The sequence below is a fragment of the Rhea americana genome, unplaced genomic scaffold (genome assembly GCF_003343005.1).
Source record: "Rhea americana isolate MKP2758 unplaced genomic scaffold, rheAme1 scaffold_22, whole genome shotgun sequence".
NCBI lineage: Eukaryota > Metazoa > Chordata > Aves > Rheiformes > Rheidae > Rhea > Rhea americana.
Genome location: NW_028186329.1, coordinates 7,301,535 through 7,317,687, shown reverse-complemented (window position 1 = coordinate 7,317,687; position 16,153 = coordinate 7,301,535). Strand labels below are relative to the sequence as shown.

Here is a 16,153-nt window from a genome sequence, read left to right as displayed (position 1 = left end):
ACAGAATGTTTAGCTTTGCAACATGAAGGGACAGCAAGAAAATCTGTCATAATTAGAACCCAGATTATCAGTAAAGGTAACTAAATTAAATTACTAAAGCTAATAAAACAATTTATGTAAGTAACAGCATTCTGAGATACACTCATTACAGCATGAAAGAATATTTGATATGAATTATTTATGCTGCAAAAGATGGAATTTCCATCTCTTCTTTTTATGAAATAATTCTCCATCAGGAAGAACATTTTCTTCATTTATCCATTTTTGATGGATAGAGTTCAGGAACAAACTCTTTATGTTGAAGAAAATCCATGAATGAATTTCTAAAGGAAATGTGTCAAAGGATACACTGACTCAGAAACAGCCACCAAAAAATATCTGCACAGTTTTTGTAATGCACTAGTGGGGGGGGGAATCTAATAAATAATTAATTATATAAAGCATCACCAAACTGAGTCTAAATCTAAGTGGGAGATTACATGAACTTACATGATTACATAACTGTTCCGCTACACTGTTTCTTCATACAAAGCAAGAAGGGTATCTCTTTGCCAAAAACAAGATTAAAAGACTTTATGGAAATCAAATTTTACTCAACATATGAAAGAAAAATAGCAGTTCTGCAAACATCTCAGCTGCATCAAATATTAACTAGGACAAAATTTCCTGTTAAACTCACAGYAGGTGAAAAAAAATCAAGTAAATTKATTTAGTTCTAGTAAAACTCACAGATCTGTATATTTCATAATTCTCGCCCCTTGAAAGTGGGCATTTTTCTTTGCCTCTCTCCAAATTGTAAGCAGTCTACTGAGCATGGTTTATATTAAAGTCAGTGCATGCACACTGTCCTTTAATTTTGGTAAAGATGACAAAGTGTACTTCTCTTGAAAGACTGCCTTTTTTTTTTAAAAAAAAAACTTCTCAATAAAGAAATAAAGAATTTTCAGTGTGCTGTAATAATGGGATTTGAGTATGTCATATGTTTTATTCTTCTCAATGGCTAGACTGTTTCCTATGAACGAGCGTAGCATGCCAGCTTTCTGATTCCCTACAATACATTGGAGTATACCTTGACAAACTGCCTTGTAAGGAGGCAGCAGGAAGAAATRTCACCTGTGCAAGGAACTTTGCTCCTGGGAAGGAGTGCCATGAGGTACCCAAATAGAAATATTCATGCAGTATCACAGATGCATTTCCACAACTGTATTGTTTTATTTCTCAGGAATTTTTTTTTGAGAAAGTTAAAGCTTGTCACAAACAAGATGTTTCTTATTGATATATATATTTTTTAAACTGTTATTTATTTTACAGACTAGGTCGCAAGTGCCATTGATTGTAAAATACAAAGCTGAATCATTAACATTTACCTGCCAAAGGCACAAAATTATATTTTCATATAGGAGTAATGTCCACACCACAATGAAATGTGCAAAACAGAAGCTGCCAGTGTACTTCAGTGGGGTTCTACTGATGACTGTACTCCTTTATTCTTAGTTTGAGGAGTTTTCATTTTTGCAGTATCATCTACAGAGGCCCTTTTCTGGTCTAGAGCTGTGAAGGGAGATCTTAGAGGTACAAAAAAAAAAAAAAAAAAAAAATCCTCTCTCCAAAACTTACAGCTTAGAACACAGGATATTGCCACTTTCTGCAATCTACGACATTTAGTAACTTATTCTACAGCTTCTACTAATTAGTGAGCCAGTTATGTGTTCAGAGCTCTTGTTTGAAAAATGACCTTTTCAGTTGTATATAAAATACATATATTTGTCAAATGGAAAAAAAGATTAAAGTAGGAATGAATAACTATCCTTTCATTGCTAACACATCAAACACTATTCTTGAAAAAGTGGGAAGCATGGGATAAATAAGTGCAACCTTTCCTAAATTTCAGAACACAACTTCCMTGAAAGTTAGTATTAAGTACTCTTCTTTGTGTTAACACTACTTATTTACAGAAATACAGTCATTATACTTATTTGGAGAAAATCTCCTTAACAAAAAAAAAAACACCACACAGGTCCATAAGTTCTTGTTTTTGAGGCACTTACCTTTCTTGCCATTATAAGACCAGAAGGTTTGTGGGACACTTTGAAGACCACACCACCATTTCCTGCTCCCAGCTCACTGATCTTCTCAAAGTCATCATCCTTCAGCTCTCCAACCTTTTGTTTCTGGGTAAGGAAAGCTTCAAGGCGCTTTCGTTGCTGTTCATCCAACTCTAGTTCTTCCAGCTTCTTCTGAAGTGCTTCCAAATTTGTCCTGCCGAGCAATGAGAATGAATGGCTCAATAGCTAAGCTCGTTGAGCTTGCTCACAATGTTGCAGGATGAAGAATAATAGATCACAGAGGTCAGAGATTCAATGCAACGCACTTTTGCATCTATATGCATTATCTAGAAGGACCAGTCTTGTGTAGTCATTGCCATAAGATGTGCACTTTAGGATCCTATTTACATAAATAGCATTTTATTACAGATAAAACAATGACATAAATGTCAACAGAAAACATTCAGTTTCCCTATCTTTGCAGTTCTATCCAAATTCAGGCATGTTTAATTTCAGTACCAACATGAGTGGGCTTAATGACTCAGCAACTTTTTATATTATTTCTAAATAATACARTATTTTCAGTACTGAATTGCCCTTCTGATATATACGACCACATTTTCAGAGAACTTCAGCAGACAACACTTTTAGCTATAAATTCTACATACGGACTTAACCTAAAAATGGAACCAATGCTAATTTAAAACAACAACAAAGCCTGACCTTAGCAGAGGATKTTAGGGTTTTTGTTTGTTTCTAAATCTGGTCCAATAAGCCACAGCAACAAATGATGAGGAAAAAAATCCTTATTTTCATTTACAAGTTTCAAAATGGAACACTGAACTTGCTATCAGTTTAGGAATTACTGAAGAGGGAGGACTGTTCACTTAGAAAAATAAAAGAATTACAGCCACAGAAACAGGATACAACATAATTTTTCTTGATCTGCTTTGAAGAAAACAATTATTCAGTTTTCCTCTGAAGCAGAAGAGGCTTTCTAGTTATACACACATGATACAGAGATGCCTGAGCACATGACCCACAGCAGACAAATACGCCAGTGTGATAAAACAGAACTGTCACACAGATGTTTCAGTATCACAAAAAACATCTTGCTTGCACAGCATTTATCATATCTGTGTCAGTCTTGCGCACATCTGTATTAGACTTCTTTTACATTGTTTGATTCAACCTCAGTGTGGCATTCATTAGATACAGACATTTGCTTGCCTGAAAGCACAATYATTGCTGAAGTTCCTTGTCCAAACACTATTCTGAGGAGTCAAAAGGCTCTCAGAGGATGGAAAGTATTGGTATAAAACTCTCCACAAATTTCTTCATTTACCTAGAATAGGGCATGGCAACAAAAATTATGGTAAAAAAGCTTTCCTTCTATCTAAGGTCACACTTGCCTCTTTACAGGATGGGGGGAAAAAAATCTGTTTCTAGCTCCTATTAGTATCACATAACTAACACTGATTTAACAGCAAAAAATCATCAGAATGTTCTAAGCTCTAATTGCAAAACCTTACTTGCAGTAAGGTACAGAACAACAACAGCAGAGAGTAAGTTTTCAGATCCTGCTTGAATTTTTCATGACTTTTTTTCCTTCAATAACTGTAAAGTAAATGAACTTTAAGATTTTGTGAGAGTTACTAACCCAACAAAGGCAGAATCACTATTCAGAATACAATCATACAATAAAGTAATATCACMATTTTTTTTATGACATTTGAATGACAGATGGGAAGACAGAATTAGGTTTTCTTTCCATTCTTGTCCTTTGCTTGAAGCATTAGATATTATAAATTTCAAGTTTAAATAAATTGGAGGATCTGTGTCATGACAATAGTTCATGGTAATTTAATTTCAGTATTTCAAGACAGGCAGGCCTTAGGTATACTTTGGTTTTGAAAACAAAATGCTGTAAGAATACTATCCCCCTGACAGACAATTGTGACAGTTATCTGGACCCTCACCATATAAAAGCATCACAACTAAATTGCAGTGCAAAGAACATACAGAAAGAGGTAGGTAAATAAATCGCTGCATAAGAAGTTGTACAAATAAACAACACACAAGTATACAAAAGGGAATATTTAAGTCCATTCCTCTACACTAGGACTCTATGAAAAATGTTAAGGAAGCTTTTTTAGCTAAGCAATAACATACTAGTACGCTAACATCTGCCTGCAAAAGCAGCACTAGTAGTTACTTAATCTTATATAAAACTTTTATTCAAAGACAAAAGATCCCTATTAAAATTCATGACCATTACCTTCTGCAGTCTTGGAGCTGGTTTTTCTCTGTCAACAAGCTAAGGCTTTGCCAGAGTTCCATCAAAGCAGGAAATCAAACCATCTCAGAGCTTCACTCTTCCAAGCATTACTTTAAGCAACAGGTTATCATTCAATTTACTGCTATCAATTTTCAAGTCAAGCACATACTAAACATACTGCACTAGGGAAAGAATCCAGCTTTTGTAATGTGATCATCTGAATGAAGTAGCAGAGAGGTCAGTACTGTTTTCCCTATTTGTTAAAGACACAGTGTAATTTCACAGAACACATTCAATAAATATACTTAATTAGCTAGAAATTGATAAATATGCTGCATAGCTAACACAGACAAAAACCTATGTAAAAAAACACTGTGTCTTAACTACCAGACTCATGATGTACGACTGCAAAATCTCTTCTGGACAAAGAGGGAGAACAAAAAAACCCGCCATTCTACATAAGCTTTTGGGCACCAATATATCAGGGGTTCTGTAATAGGAATTAGCGCTGCCTGCTCCTGATCAAGCAAGCTCCCTCCGATGAATGCAACATTACCTCCTCCTTTTGATACTCAAGGAAGCATGCTGACAGGGCAGTGCCCTTTTCCTGGTCTGACTGAGCATCTCCCATCTTGCCACTGTCCAAAAGTGGATGCTTAGAAAAAGAACATTGGGAAATTAAAGATAAATAAAATAAAAAAATAAAAGAGGTAAGTCTACAGCAGTCCCTCCAGTTACTACTGGGCTACAAACTTTGTGCTTCCCAGAGACACTGCTGCACATACCCTCATCCACAGATTCCTAAAGAGACAACATATGCTGCAGATACTATCACTTTCACCAGGTCACTTTAAGCCTATCACAATGCTCCTCCAAAGTTATCAGAGGGAATGGGGGAAAACAAAAACCACATACACACTTTTTCTAAGCATTGAGAAAACCCAAAGACCATTTATTACCACTGAAAACACAGGCATATAACAGGTGGAGGGGATACTGAGCAACCCTTCATTTCCTTGCATGAGTTTCTTACGATCACATGGGCAGGAGGGATAACAGACTATGCAGAGTACTCTCACACCCTAAACAAAGATGTGCAGAAGGCAAGAAGAGACTTCTCAGTTCATGCTTTTGGGGGCAGGCACTCCAGCACAGAAGAAGGCCCATGCTGGAACAGATGCATCCGTCATTTTGGAGCGTACTTGCTCGCTTTGAACTTGCGGACAGAAAAGTAATTGCTGCTTTCRGTTTGCTAGCGTATAATGTCACAATAAAAACTAGAAAAAAAACTAAGAAGAATGCTCCAAATCTTTTTAAAAATGATAAAGTGTAAGAATTTAAATTCACTTCAGTGACAGGCTAATCACATACAACCTTGAAGTCCGCATTCAAGCTGCGCTCAACAATTTCTCTTCTCATCTCAGGAAGAAAAAAGTACTTTTTTGGTAGTGGAAATAAAAACCTGATGAAGTCTTTAACAGCAATTTGTCACAGTTGTTCAAAGTTATTACTATCAGTTTTGCAAGCTGAACAATTAGTATGAGTGAAAGCATAAAGCAGTACATTCAGTTTCAGATCCACTGTCATGAGGATACAGGCTTGGGGGCTGTTTGCTAGAACGGTGACAGTAATGCTTTCCCCAAGCCTACACAACTGTCAATTTAAAGAAGAAAGTAGGCAGTTCACAACATCATTTCCATGAACAACCTCAATCAGGGAACTGAACTGAAGTATTAAGAACATCAATACATTCTGCAGTTTTGAAAGACAGACTATTCTGCATGACTGCGCTAAAGCTGGGCAATAAGACAATTTTGTTTAACTTTTCCTTTAACAAAGAACAGTTCACAGAATAACATGGAAGACAAAGTAATTACAGTAGTCTCATAGCTTACAGCACAGGCGTCTATTTCCAGGCTAACTGCCTAGCACAGCCTAATGAAACTCGCTGTTAAAACAACACAAAGAAATCTAAACCCACCCCATGTCCAAAGGATTCTTATTTGGAAAAAAATGCTATTTTTGATTCACACTTCTGTTCTTGCAATAAGGTAGAAGTCTTTCATATAATCACTCTTAAAGGTAAGGCCATGCCCAAGATACCTGCTCATTTCTAGTATGAGCTTTAACATCTGATCACATCATCCCACTTTCAGGATGCAACAGGCATGGTAGGACATATTTTGCTGTTTAATATCATCAGAAGAGAATTCTCAGAACAAGAGGCAGACAATTTTGACTAAAATCTATTCCTTAATAAAAGAATGCATGTAAAAAGAATGTATCAGAAAAGTATTGTTCTGCCTGAAAAGGTATGTCCTACCAGACTAAACTAATGAAAAAAAAAATCTGTATTCTCTTTTTTTCAAAAGCCAAAAGACRTATTTAAAATAAGAAAGGAAAACATGCCATATGACCAAGTTGTTTGGTGTTTCTGCTGCGGAGATTCCAACCACTGGCACAACTTAACTCCAAAAATTCCTCATAGGCTGACCTGTTAAATTGGGAATCCTTGCCTTAAGCCTTCTTCCTCTTTTCCTTTAGCCTAACCAATACCCCAATAAACACTTCAATCTTTCCGATTATTTTTTCCTAAATTAGAAGTGTGCCAAATAGCATGTTTGAACTGAAGAAACAGCAGCACTCACCAAAGGAAGCGAAGCCACAGACCTGAGCAGTGGTGCAAAGAGAGATTCRCATTCTGGGTACCTCTTCCTACCAGATCTTTTTGCAACTGTTCCAGCCACCTCTTGGACTTGCAGCCGCCTGGGTGGCAGCAGCAGCCGTCAGCAGGCTCAGGCACCCCTTCTGCTTTTTAGTGCTTTGCAGTTGTTTTTAGTGCTATAGCCAAGCTATACAACTGGTTTTGCTCAATTAAAAGGCCTCTGTGGGACTTGCTGTAGTGTGGGATTCAAGTTTGCTACAAACAAGTTTTGCGACCTCAAATGATAAAAAACAAGAYCACACACTGGAAATCCAAGTTCTGAACTTCCTTTTCAAAAACGTATGCACCTCTCACCGATTTCTCTCCCAACCACCACTACCTCCACACAATCTGCCCGAARAATCACAAAGCAGTTAACGCTTGCTTACGAACAGAAAAAGAAACTTATTTATCAAGTATTTCAAGCTTAACACAGAAGATAAACAGAACTTACAAAATTCTGATCATCAACCTAGCTATGTGTGCTTAGAAAAGTCCTACTTTTCCACCGTTTTTAGTCTCCGAACTCAGAGTTAAAATTCAATTTAAAAAAAGGGATAAACACAATAGCAATGGTAGTAATATCTTCAACTCCCCTATGCGGCAGATACACAACCTTAACAAATACAAAAAACCCACACACAGCATTTGTTTACAAGATCTGTGACAACGTCAAGATGAGAATTCAGAAAACTTCTATGCAACAAAGCTAAACAAGGTGGACAGAAGCAGAAACTGCCAAAATCTGCAATTAACACAACAGGGATTGGGAAACTGTCATAATATCCAGAGAGAAAATGGAAGATTTCTGCCTGTAGTGCAAATATAGGGAATGCAAAAATACAGAACACTTGCTAATACAGTCATTTAGTAAAGGAAGAGATATATATAAAGCCAAAGTCATAAAGATACAGACTATTCCTATAATTACAGAAATATTTATATACACATTCCCCGACTAGATAGAATAGCTCTATAAATAGGAATGCAATGTTGCCAAAAATGCATTTTGTGATTGTTCAATTTGCTGCATTATATCTGCTGACTCGTCTTCCCACTACACTGAAAAAAGTTCAGAAAAACTACAGAACAACGCTGAGTTCTAAAAAAACACTGAAAGAAGGAAGAACTGCCAGGAAGCTGCAAAGATTTGCTCTAAAAACCCATGAACAGATTTAAAAATGACACTTGTTTATTAGAAGAATCACATAAAGGTGGTACTGCTKTAACATTCCTGCTTCTAGCTCTCAGACTGCAATCTAAAATAATCTGCTTTGATTYACAGTTGTTTGACACATGTCGCCCAGTCACAGACACAGCCGAATGCCTCCTCCTGCCAGAGCGCCTGCAAGTCAAAGGAACCCAGGCCAAAACCCACATATTTGGCCATCAAGAGATGGAAGTTGGGCTGGAATTTGCTCTTCTTGTTTAGACATGACTCGGGATAACAATGACTTCTCATTTTAAAAGATGTTTGCAAAGAGACACTGAGCAATGAATTAGTCTTTCCTTCAAAACAGTTGTTTAACTTCTGCAGGCAATAACTGCAGAAAGGCTTGCACACATGTTCCAAAATACATGCAAGATTTTGTCCCAAGTTAACACTAATGAACATACTGTGAATTCGAAATCATTCGATTGCTAATTTCTAGCCACACATCAGTAGAGAGTCTTTAGAAAAAAATTCTCCCACTGCTTTCTTTCAAATAAAGGAAGTCCTCTGAAAGAAAGAGGCCTTTCCCCAAAATTCAGCAAGCTAGAACCTGTTATTGCCAATCTGTTAATCTTACAAAAGCCAGCAACCCCCAGGGCTGTAACAGTAGAGCAAATGTACCTTCAAGAAAATGTAAAAAGGGTAACATGGAGTAGGGCAGAAGGGAAGTTTTTTTACTGAAAAATGTAGAACTTAATATTTTAAAGGGAACATCTAGGTAAACCTAGATGAGGACAAAATTCCTTTTTCATTTAAGGTTTATCCTGTGTACACTGACACATTTAATCAATATGCCCTCAAATATCTAGCTGATGTACTTCCAGTCCTGTGCTATCAAAATCCCCATCTTTAAAACAAAAAAAGTCAGTGCTCAAGCAGAGACCCTTTGCCCAGATTACTCAAAGGCTAATAATATGTCCTATCATAATAAGAGTAGCAGCATTGCAATTATGGTGAACAAATAACTGGCATATATATTGGGTTTATGTAGTCTCTTTCAATCTTAATCTCTTTTAAAATATTTTTTTTAAAAGAAAACCCCAAAGCAACAATCTTCTTTAGATATGAGACCTTACATTGTCACCTGGTAGTCAATTTGCTCCCCTTGAGACACGGATCTGAAATTATTCAATTAAAAGATGTGCTACTCCAAAATTGTAATTACTGACTTTCAGCATATCTCAACAGTATCTCTCAGGCCCTGGGCACACAGTCTCTTTAATCTTGCAAAAAGCAGGGCTGTTGCCAAAAGAGATGGTGCTGCCTCATCCTGCTCCCAGTTATTCATTCCCAAGTAGCCCCATTCAGAGACAGATGCATTTAAAAATTAACTTAAAATTGTGCAAGTTTTTGGCTGGACTGTTTCCCTGATTAAGTTTACCAGATGGCTACATCAGTGCTGGTGTAAGCACAAGAGAAGATACTGCATAGCCCCTCCGAGAGCTAATCTGTACTTCTTTGGTGGGTTAGTCTGCAGTCAGGTCAGCACGCTAATATGACTCACTGCAGAAGTGGGTACAAAAAAAGGGAAGCACAGGAGCACATGGCCAACKCAAGCAGAGGCCAGGAGTTCTCCAGGGGGAGCAGGACCTTGCACGTGTTTAATTGTGAAATCACATCTTCAGAATTCTATCTGCAGAATTGGTGTTGTTAATGATAGAAAATTAAAGACAGCTAGATACATATTAACAGCCTTCACTTTGCTTACATTTTATCTCATTGCAATGCAACAAGACTCTAACTCTCCTAAATTGATTTGAACAAGAACATCATCATAAAAATTAAAAGGTATTTTTCATTATTCTTATCATGCTTAAATATAAGCTTAAATGCATAATGAGACTTGCTATTTATTAGTACCTCAGTATTTAGTGTCTTAAAGTCTGYCTAACATTCATACTGAGCAGACAGCTTTTAGTTTACAATTGAGAATAAACAGCATAGGTCAATTTGCTACTTGCATTAATTTCTGTGTTAGTTGTGTACACTTACTTATTTTCTTTTAGCACATGCATCCAGATACAATATAAAAAGTTAAAGTTATAATAAAATAATAGAAAGTAAGAGTCTGCATAACAGATCATTTGTGTTCTATTAGAAATATTATTTTAATAACAATAAAAAAGCTAAAAATCAATGAAAGAACATCAGATCTGTGCAGATTTAAGAATGCTATGAAGTGAGAATCTTTTAATCTAAAATTGAAGGATTTAGTGAATAATAAAGGCTCACAGTTTTCTTGGAATTATCTGGCATTTATGATGCCMAGCCTAAAATACATTCCCTCATACCATGTGTATTTGTAAGTCTGGTTAATCTTTCATTAGCAGGAGAAGGAGAAAGTGGGGAGGGGGAAGTTCTGATTTTTTTTTTCCTTAAAAGAGAAGTATTCACAGATTTGCAGTACTTCCATGTACACATTCTTTGCAACTACTATCCGGTCAGCTCTGTCATAAAACTCCAGAATCTAATCTTCCAGAACACTACATATACAGAGTTCCTTTGAAGTCAAAGGAGTTCCATGCAGGGGCTGCCTATAATCACAGATTTTTGTTATATAAACCAAAAAAAATACACCCCCCTCATCCTCCCCAAAAAAACCAACCAACCAACCAACCAACCAACCAAACAAACAAACAAACAAAAAAAAAACACAAGAGAAGTGACCCCATAAATATTAATGGGAATAGCTTGGTGAAAGCCTTTCTCCTACTTTGTCTCAACTGACATCTGAAAAGACTGACCAAAAAATTACTCTGTGGAGGACAATTCTTCTTGGAACAAAGTCTGCCAGGAAACAGCCCATTGATTCTGCTGCTGTCCTCAGGCCACTCCATTTTGCAATGCAAACCTAAAGACTACTAAAAAACAGGTGATAGGAGAGAATCTGCCTTTCTACTCCTACAAAGCCCAAAGTTAAGTTTCCTTGAGGAAGATGCTGAAAAAAGGAAAAYTGAGAAATGCATAGCAAATAAGCAACTATTTCTTTTGCAAATTGTACTGCAAACTGAATTTACAACCAATTCTGTATAATTTCCCAAATTCTTCTTTGACTATCAAATACAGATAATTCTGCTCAGCAGTCATGCCAGCTATCCAGTTCCTTCCTCAATAACAGTTAAACAGAACAAGCAGCAGGAAATATCAAGAAAAGCTGATGTATGTTAAGGATTGTAGTATTAATTTATGGTTGGATTTTGTTAATTTCTAATCAATTGTTCTTTGATTTGAATGGTCTTAAGGACTAGATGTACTATGGTTAAGAAAAGGGGGGGAAGTTCATCATGGATGTAAGCACCATCTGTGACAGCACTATCCCTGATAAGCTGTTTTGCTCACAGTTGTCTTTGCACTTTCTTCCAGACCATTTCCTTTGAAGGAACATAGTTCAGAAGGAGGTAAAAGTTTATAGAGAGTATCTTCTCAAATCCTTCTCAAAGATCTGCTTCTTTATAATATATATTAAAGGAAGATAATTTTATTTTCTACTCACMTCTTATATATTTTACTCCATGTTTGACTTTTCTTTTACATTTTTATCTAATAAACACCACATAGGAAAAGCGTTCTTTCAGACCATTATTAGTCTTGCTCACCATGAATCTTTCCTATTGTGCTCACCCTAACTTGTATTATACCATGCTACGTCATGTCTTAAGTTTGCCTGGTGTTATGTTCCTAGAACAGAGATCATCTCTTAGACTTGATCTGGGAGATACTAGGTATAATTTGACAGTTRGTAATAAAACACTTATACAGTTTGTGCAGTTTGGAATTCTTTAGATTGAAATCTTAAGTTATCTTTCTATCCCAAACACTTCTTCAATGTTTATATAATGTTAAAGAAAGTCAGTGATAAAGTTTCATAGCAGTTATGCTAATAAGCAGAATTTATAATTCAGTATAATAATACTGAAATACAACCAACAAACAGGCAACACAAATAGAAGGGACACRTCTGTAAGCTTTAAGCAGTGATAAACATTAAAACGCACTTAAAATAGAGCACTAATCTCTTAGGTTATRTTTTCATTGGAAACAAAACTTACATAAGATATATACCTCAAAATAAAATCCTAGTTGAGATAAAACAGTAGAGGCTCTATTTCAGCACGGTTTGTAGGTAACACCTCATCTGCAGTTTACTAGACTTACAACAAGCTAAAAATGAGTTGTGCCTTGTCTTCATTGGCATTTTATATCAAAATGGCTAGCCCATTATAAAGTATGAGCCTTCTTTCTGCTTACTTTCTTGGGTAAAGACAAAACTAGGAAATAACATAAAATAACTTTCTTTTCAGGTGAACAAGTAATTTACTATAATACAGAAAGTGGTATTATCTTCAGATTTACTCTTGCTTCTTTGAAGAGCTGCTACTTAGTGTACTCAGTCTAGCTTGTATTTAGAAAAAAAATTACTAGCTGAGTAACAACTGTCAGATACTCAACACTACAGATGACAAACATAGAATTTTGAGAGGAAGTTCAGAGTTTGTTCATGTTTCTTTTATCCAGGAAGACAATGAACTACCCCGGTATGTCCAATTAGAAGAGAAGAAACACTGCTTCCACTCAATCTTATTTCTGCTGTTTTCTGTGTGCTTTCTTGGCAGAATCATTGCATAGGTACACCTATGCAGCTCCAACAGTACTGGAAAGAAATTAAACCTCCACCTGGCTAGTTTTATCTTTGTTTAATCTTGATGAACTAAAGCAACAAGGAGCTAACAAACAGCAGCACACATTCAAGTCTGCCTGTGCAACTAATTCTCAGGAGGAAATGTCAAAAACAGATGAAGTTCACAGCAAAGAATGATCTTGTATTAAATTGCTTCTAATGTCCAACATAGTAGCAAGAGACTTCAAGGGCCCCAAAGAGACTCAAAACAGCCTGCATGAATGGTTAAAATAATCACTACAAATAACAAGCTACAAATAACAGACTGCTATCAGAGAAAAACATTCAGAAATTTTGATCAAAATATTCACTATATGCATATTTGTATCGCAAGTACCCTAATTCACCTTTGCTCTGCCCTACCAGGGTGGTAGAAAGAATAATGTAAGTGAGGATCAGGCCTCCAACATATACTTTTAAAAACTGTACACCTCATTTAGTACGCTTTTTCTGACTCTAGTCAAAATGTTCCCAATATCAAATATCACGGAAGACAGAATAAGACAAGAATGGAAAGCAGGACATCCTGGATAATCTGGTTCCTTCTTTAATTTCCTTCCTTTCTCCTTCCTCTCTGCCTGGAAGTCACAGGCAATGTATCATATGTCCCTATTCACAGAAGTATCAAGTTTCATTACTTAAAACTAGCAATGGTAYTTGCTTCCCAAAAAATCCCTTCAAAATACATTACGGAACCTTCCAATCCCAATGGCTAGAAAGTTTCTGCTTTCCAGCACAAAATCACTGACGGCCCTTTGATTTCATGTCAACATTGCCTTTGTACCCAAAAAATTCTTTTCATTCTATAATGTTCAGGTCCCTTAATTCACTTACAAGCATCAGTCATATCACCTCTCACTCAATCTTCATTTTTACTTAGCTAAATAATTTGAGCTCTTTTCATTCCTTCTCTTGAAAGGTTTTCTTTCCCAGAAAAAAATACAGGGAAGTAGTCAAGATAATTTGCAAAGTGACAGGTTTGTATACGGTGAAAGCAAACAAGTAACTGGAGACCCACATAGCCAAAATTCCATCAAACTAGGAACTAAGCTTTAAATAATAATAATGCTGTAGTCTACAGATGCCTAGTACATTTCAAGCACTTGAAAATGTATACACATATAAAAATGGACATATGCCTCTAACACTGATTTCAAGTACTGACCAACAGGAAGTCCAGAGTAGGAGAGCAAAGGAAAAAAACGAGGAGAGAAGCAAGCTTATAGATGAAGGCAGGCAGCCACTGTTTTCAATTTCATTCCGAGACCATTTCCAAATTCTCACTCAACTATTCTTTGTGATTTATAATAAGGATTTAATATTTGCGGGATGAAAAGTTATTTTCATAATTAATTCTGGTTATTTATGGGGAAACAAGCTGCTGGATTTGCTTTTTCATTAAGCTATTAAAAAAAAAAAAAAAGTACCTAAGCCTGTCAAAAAACAGGTATGAAGCCTAATATTTGACAAAGAGCAAAAGTCTAGAAGATACATGTCATATAAATTAACATGCAAAGAAGAAAATGAAGATAGTTATCTGGTATAAATAAGATTTAGTAATCCTATGAGACTCCATAAGTTTCAAAAAAATAAGCAAGTATCAAACATGTATAAGATTTAAAATTAGTGACATTTCTTGAATAGAGAAATACTGAAGAAATACTATACTTAACATATTGGATAGTTAGTGATTAATTTTAGGTACCAGAATAAGCAAGGGATAGGTATAATAGATTTATTCTATACCATTAAGCTAATAATATGCACTAGGGATCTGTGAAAACTAAATCAAGGAATTTGCAACTACCATGAAGAAAGTCAACTGGAACGTGCTATGTAAGCAAATACAAAAGTAACATTTTTTTCCCTATCATCTAGAAGAAAGGCCACATAATATTTAGATCAGAATCTTTAGATACAATCAACAACCCCTGCCTAAAGATAATTTTTTAAAGAGTTCACCTTCCATTTAATCATCAAAATAGTTAGCTAGAAATGTCACAGCTGGAGCTGCTAGACACTAAATATTTTCAGAGATATTATGTTGAAGTGGTTAAATGAGAACTGAGCTTATCTGAAAAATCTGACAGCAACGATTAGCGTGGATCACTAAAGTCTGAGACTTACGTATCTCAGCACAGCTCTGTTCACGACAGTGATACACAAGCATCTCAGAGCTCAGCTGATGTATCGAAGAAGGAAGATGAGAGACCTGACCATGCTGGACAGGAATCTCCTAGTATGCATTTGTTTTTCCAGCCTCAGTTCATAGTGCTAGTCCACCATCTCAATCTACAAATTAAGTAGGAAACACAGACCTGTTAGCCTCTAGCAAGCTTTTTTTAATACTTCATTACCCTACTGTGCTGACAGTCTGACTTGTAAAACTCAACCTGCTTTGCTCACCCAGATCAGCGTACCCAACATGAAGCTCGATAAGAAGCTTACTTCATGCATAATGTATAACAATTTAGTATTCAGGGTTCCCACCCCCAGTATACCAATGATTAGCTCAGATCTATCTTCCTAACATTCATTAAGCACAACGTTTTTATTATATGCTCAAAAGCTTCGACAAGCATATTATTTGAATTACCTMGCGTTACAGGTTAGTTCCTGAAAAACTAAGTTTACTAACATTAGTGTTATTTTGGTTTAAAGCAGAAGACTTTTTATACAAGAAGACCTTTTACACAACTTAAGTGATTGTCAGTGTAACTTCTCCCCCCCAAACACACATATTTACTAAATGCACGCTYGGAAGGCTAAAATTTGCCATTTCCTAAATAACATAATCTAAAAATCTCCATTTAATGGATACCATTAATTTGAATATCACACTCTTGTTTTACATATGTTTTCCTATACCCAATTCCCCACGGCCCCTCGAAAGCTCCAGCCTTGAGGCAGTTGCCCGTGCTCACCGCGCGGAAGCAGGCCGCGCCGGGGGAAGGGGCGCCGCGGCCCGGCCCGCCCCGCCGGGGCCCCTCCGCGCCGGGGCCCCGCGCCCGCCACCCGCACTCACTCTGCCGAGCTGGTGCCGTTGACGGCGGAGCCATCCGGTGCGGGGTTGAGCTGGATGGGCCCCGGCTTCTTCTTCGGCATCTTTCCGCGCCGGGTGCCGCCGCGCGTCACGCACGCAGAAGCGCTGTCCCCACTTCGGCCGCCTCCGGGGCGCTTCCCCCGGCGGGGCGAACGTAGCGGCTGTCCCCGCCGCCGGCGCCCCCGCGGGCTC

The 16,153-nt window shown here is 37.0% G+C and overlaps 1 protein-coding gene across 1 annotated transcript in view; it reads right to left on the bottom strand.

Annotated features, from left to right (window-relative positions):
• The window catches only part of MAP2K1 (mitogen-activated protein kinase kinase 1), a 42,482-nt gene extending 26,335 nt beyond the window's left edge, over positions 1 to 16,147 (bottom strand). The window contains exons 1-2 of the mRNA XM_085305438.1: positions 15,944 to 16,147; positions 2,049 to 2,259 (exon numbers count right to left, since the gene is read on the bottom strand). Coding sequence (XP_085161564.1) covers positions 2,049 to 2,259; positions 15,944 to 16,023 — 291 coding nt within the window. The 5' untranslated portion in view covers positions 16,024 to 16,147. The remainder of the gene's footprint in view (positions 1 to 2,048; positions 2,260 to 15,943) is intronic.
• Positions 16,148 to 16,153: the final 6 nt, after the last annotated feature.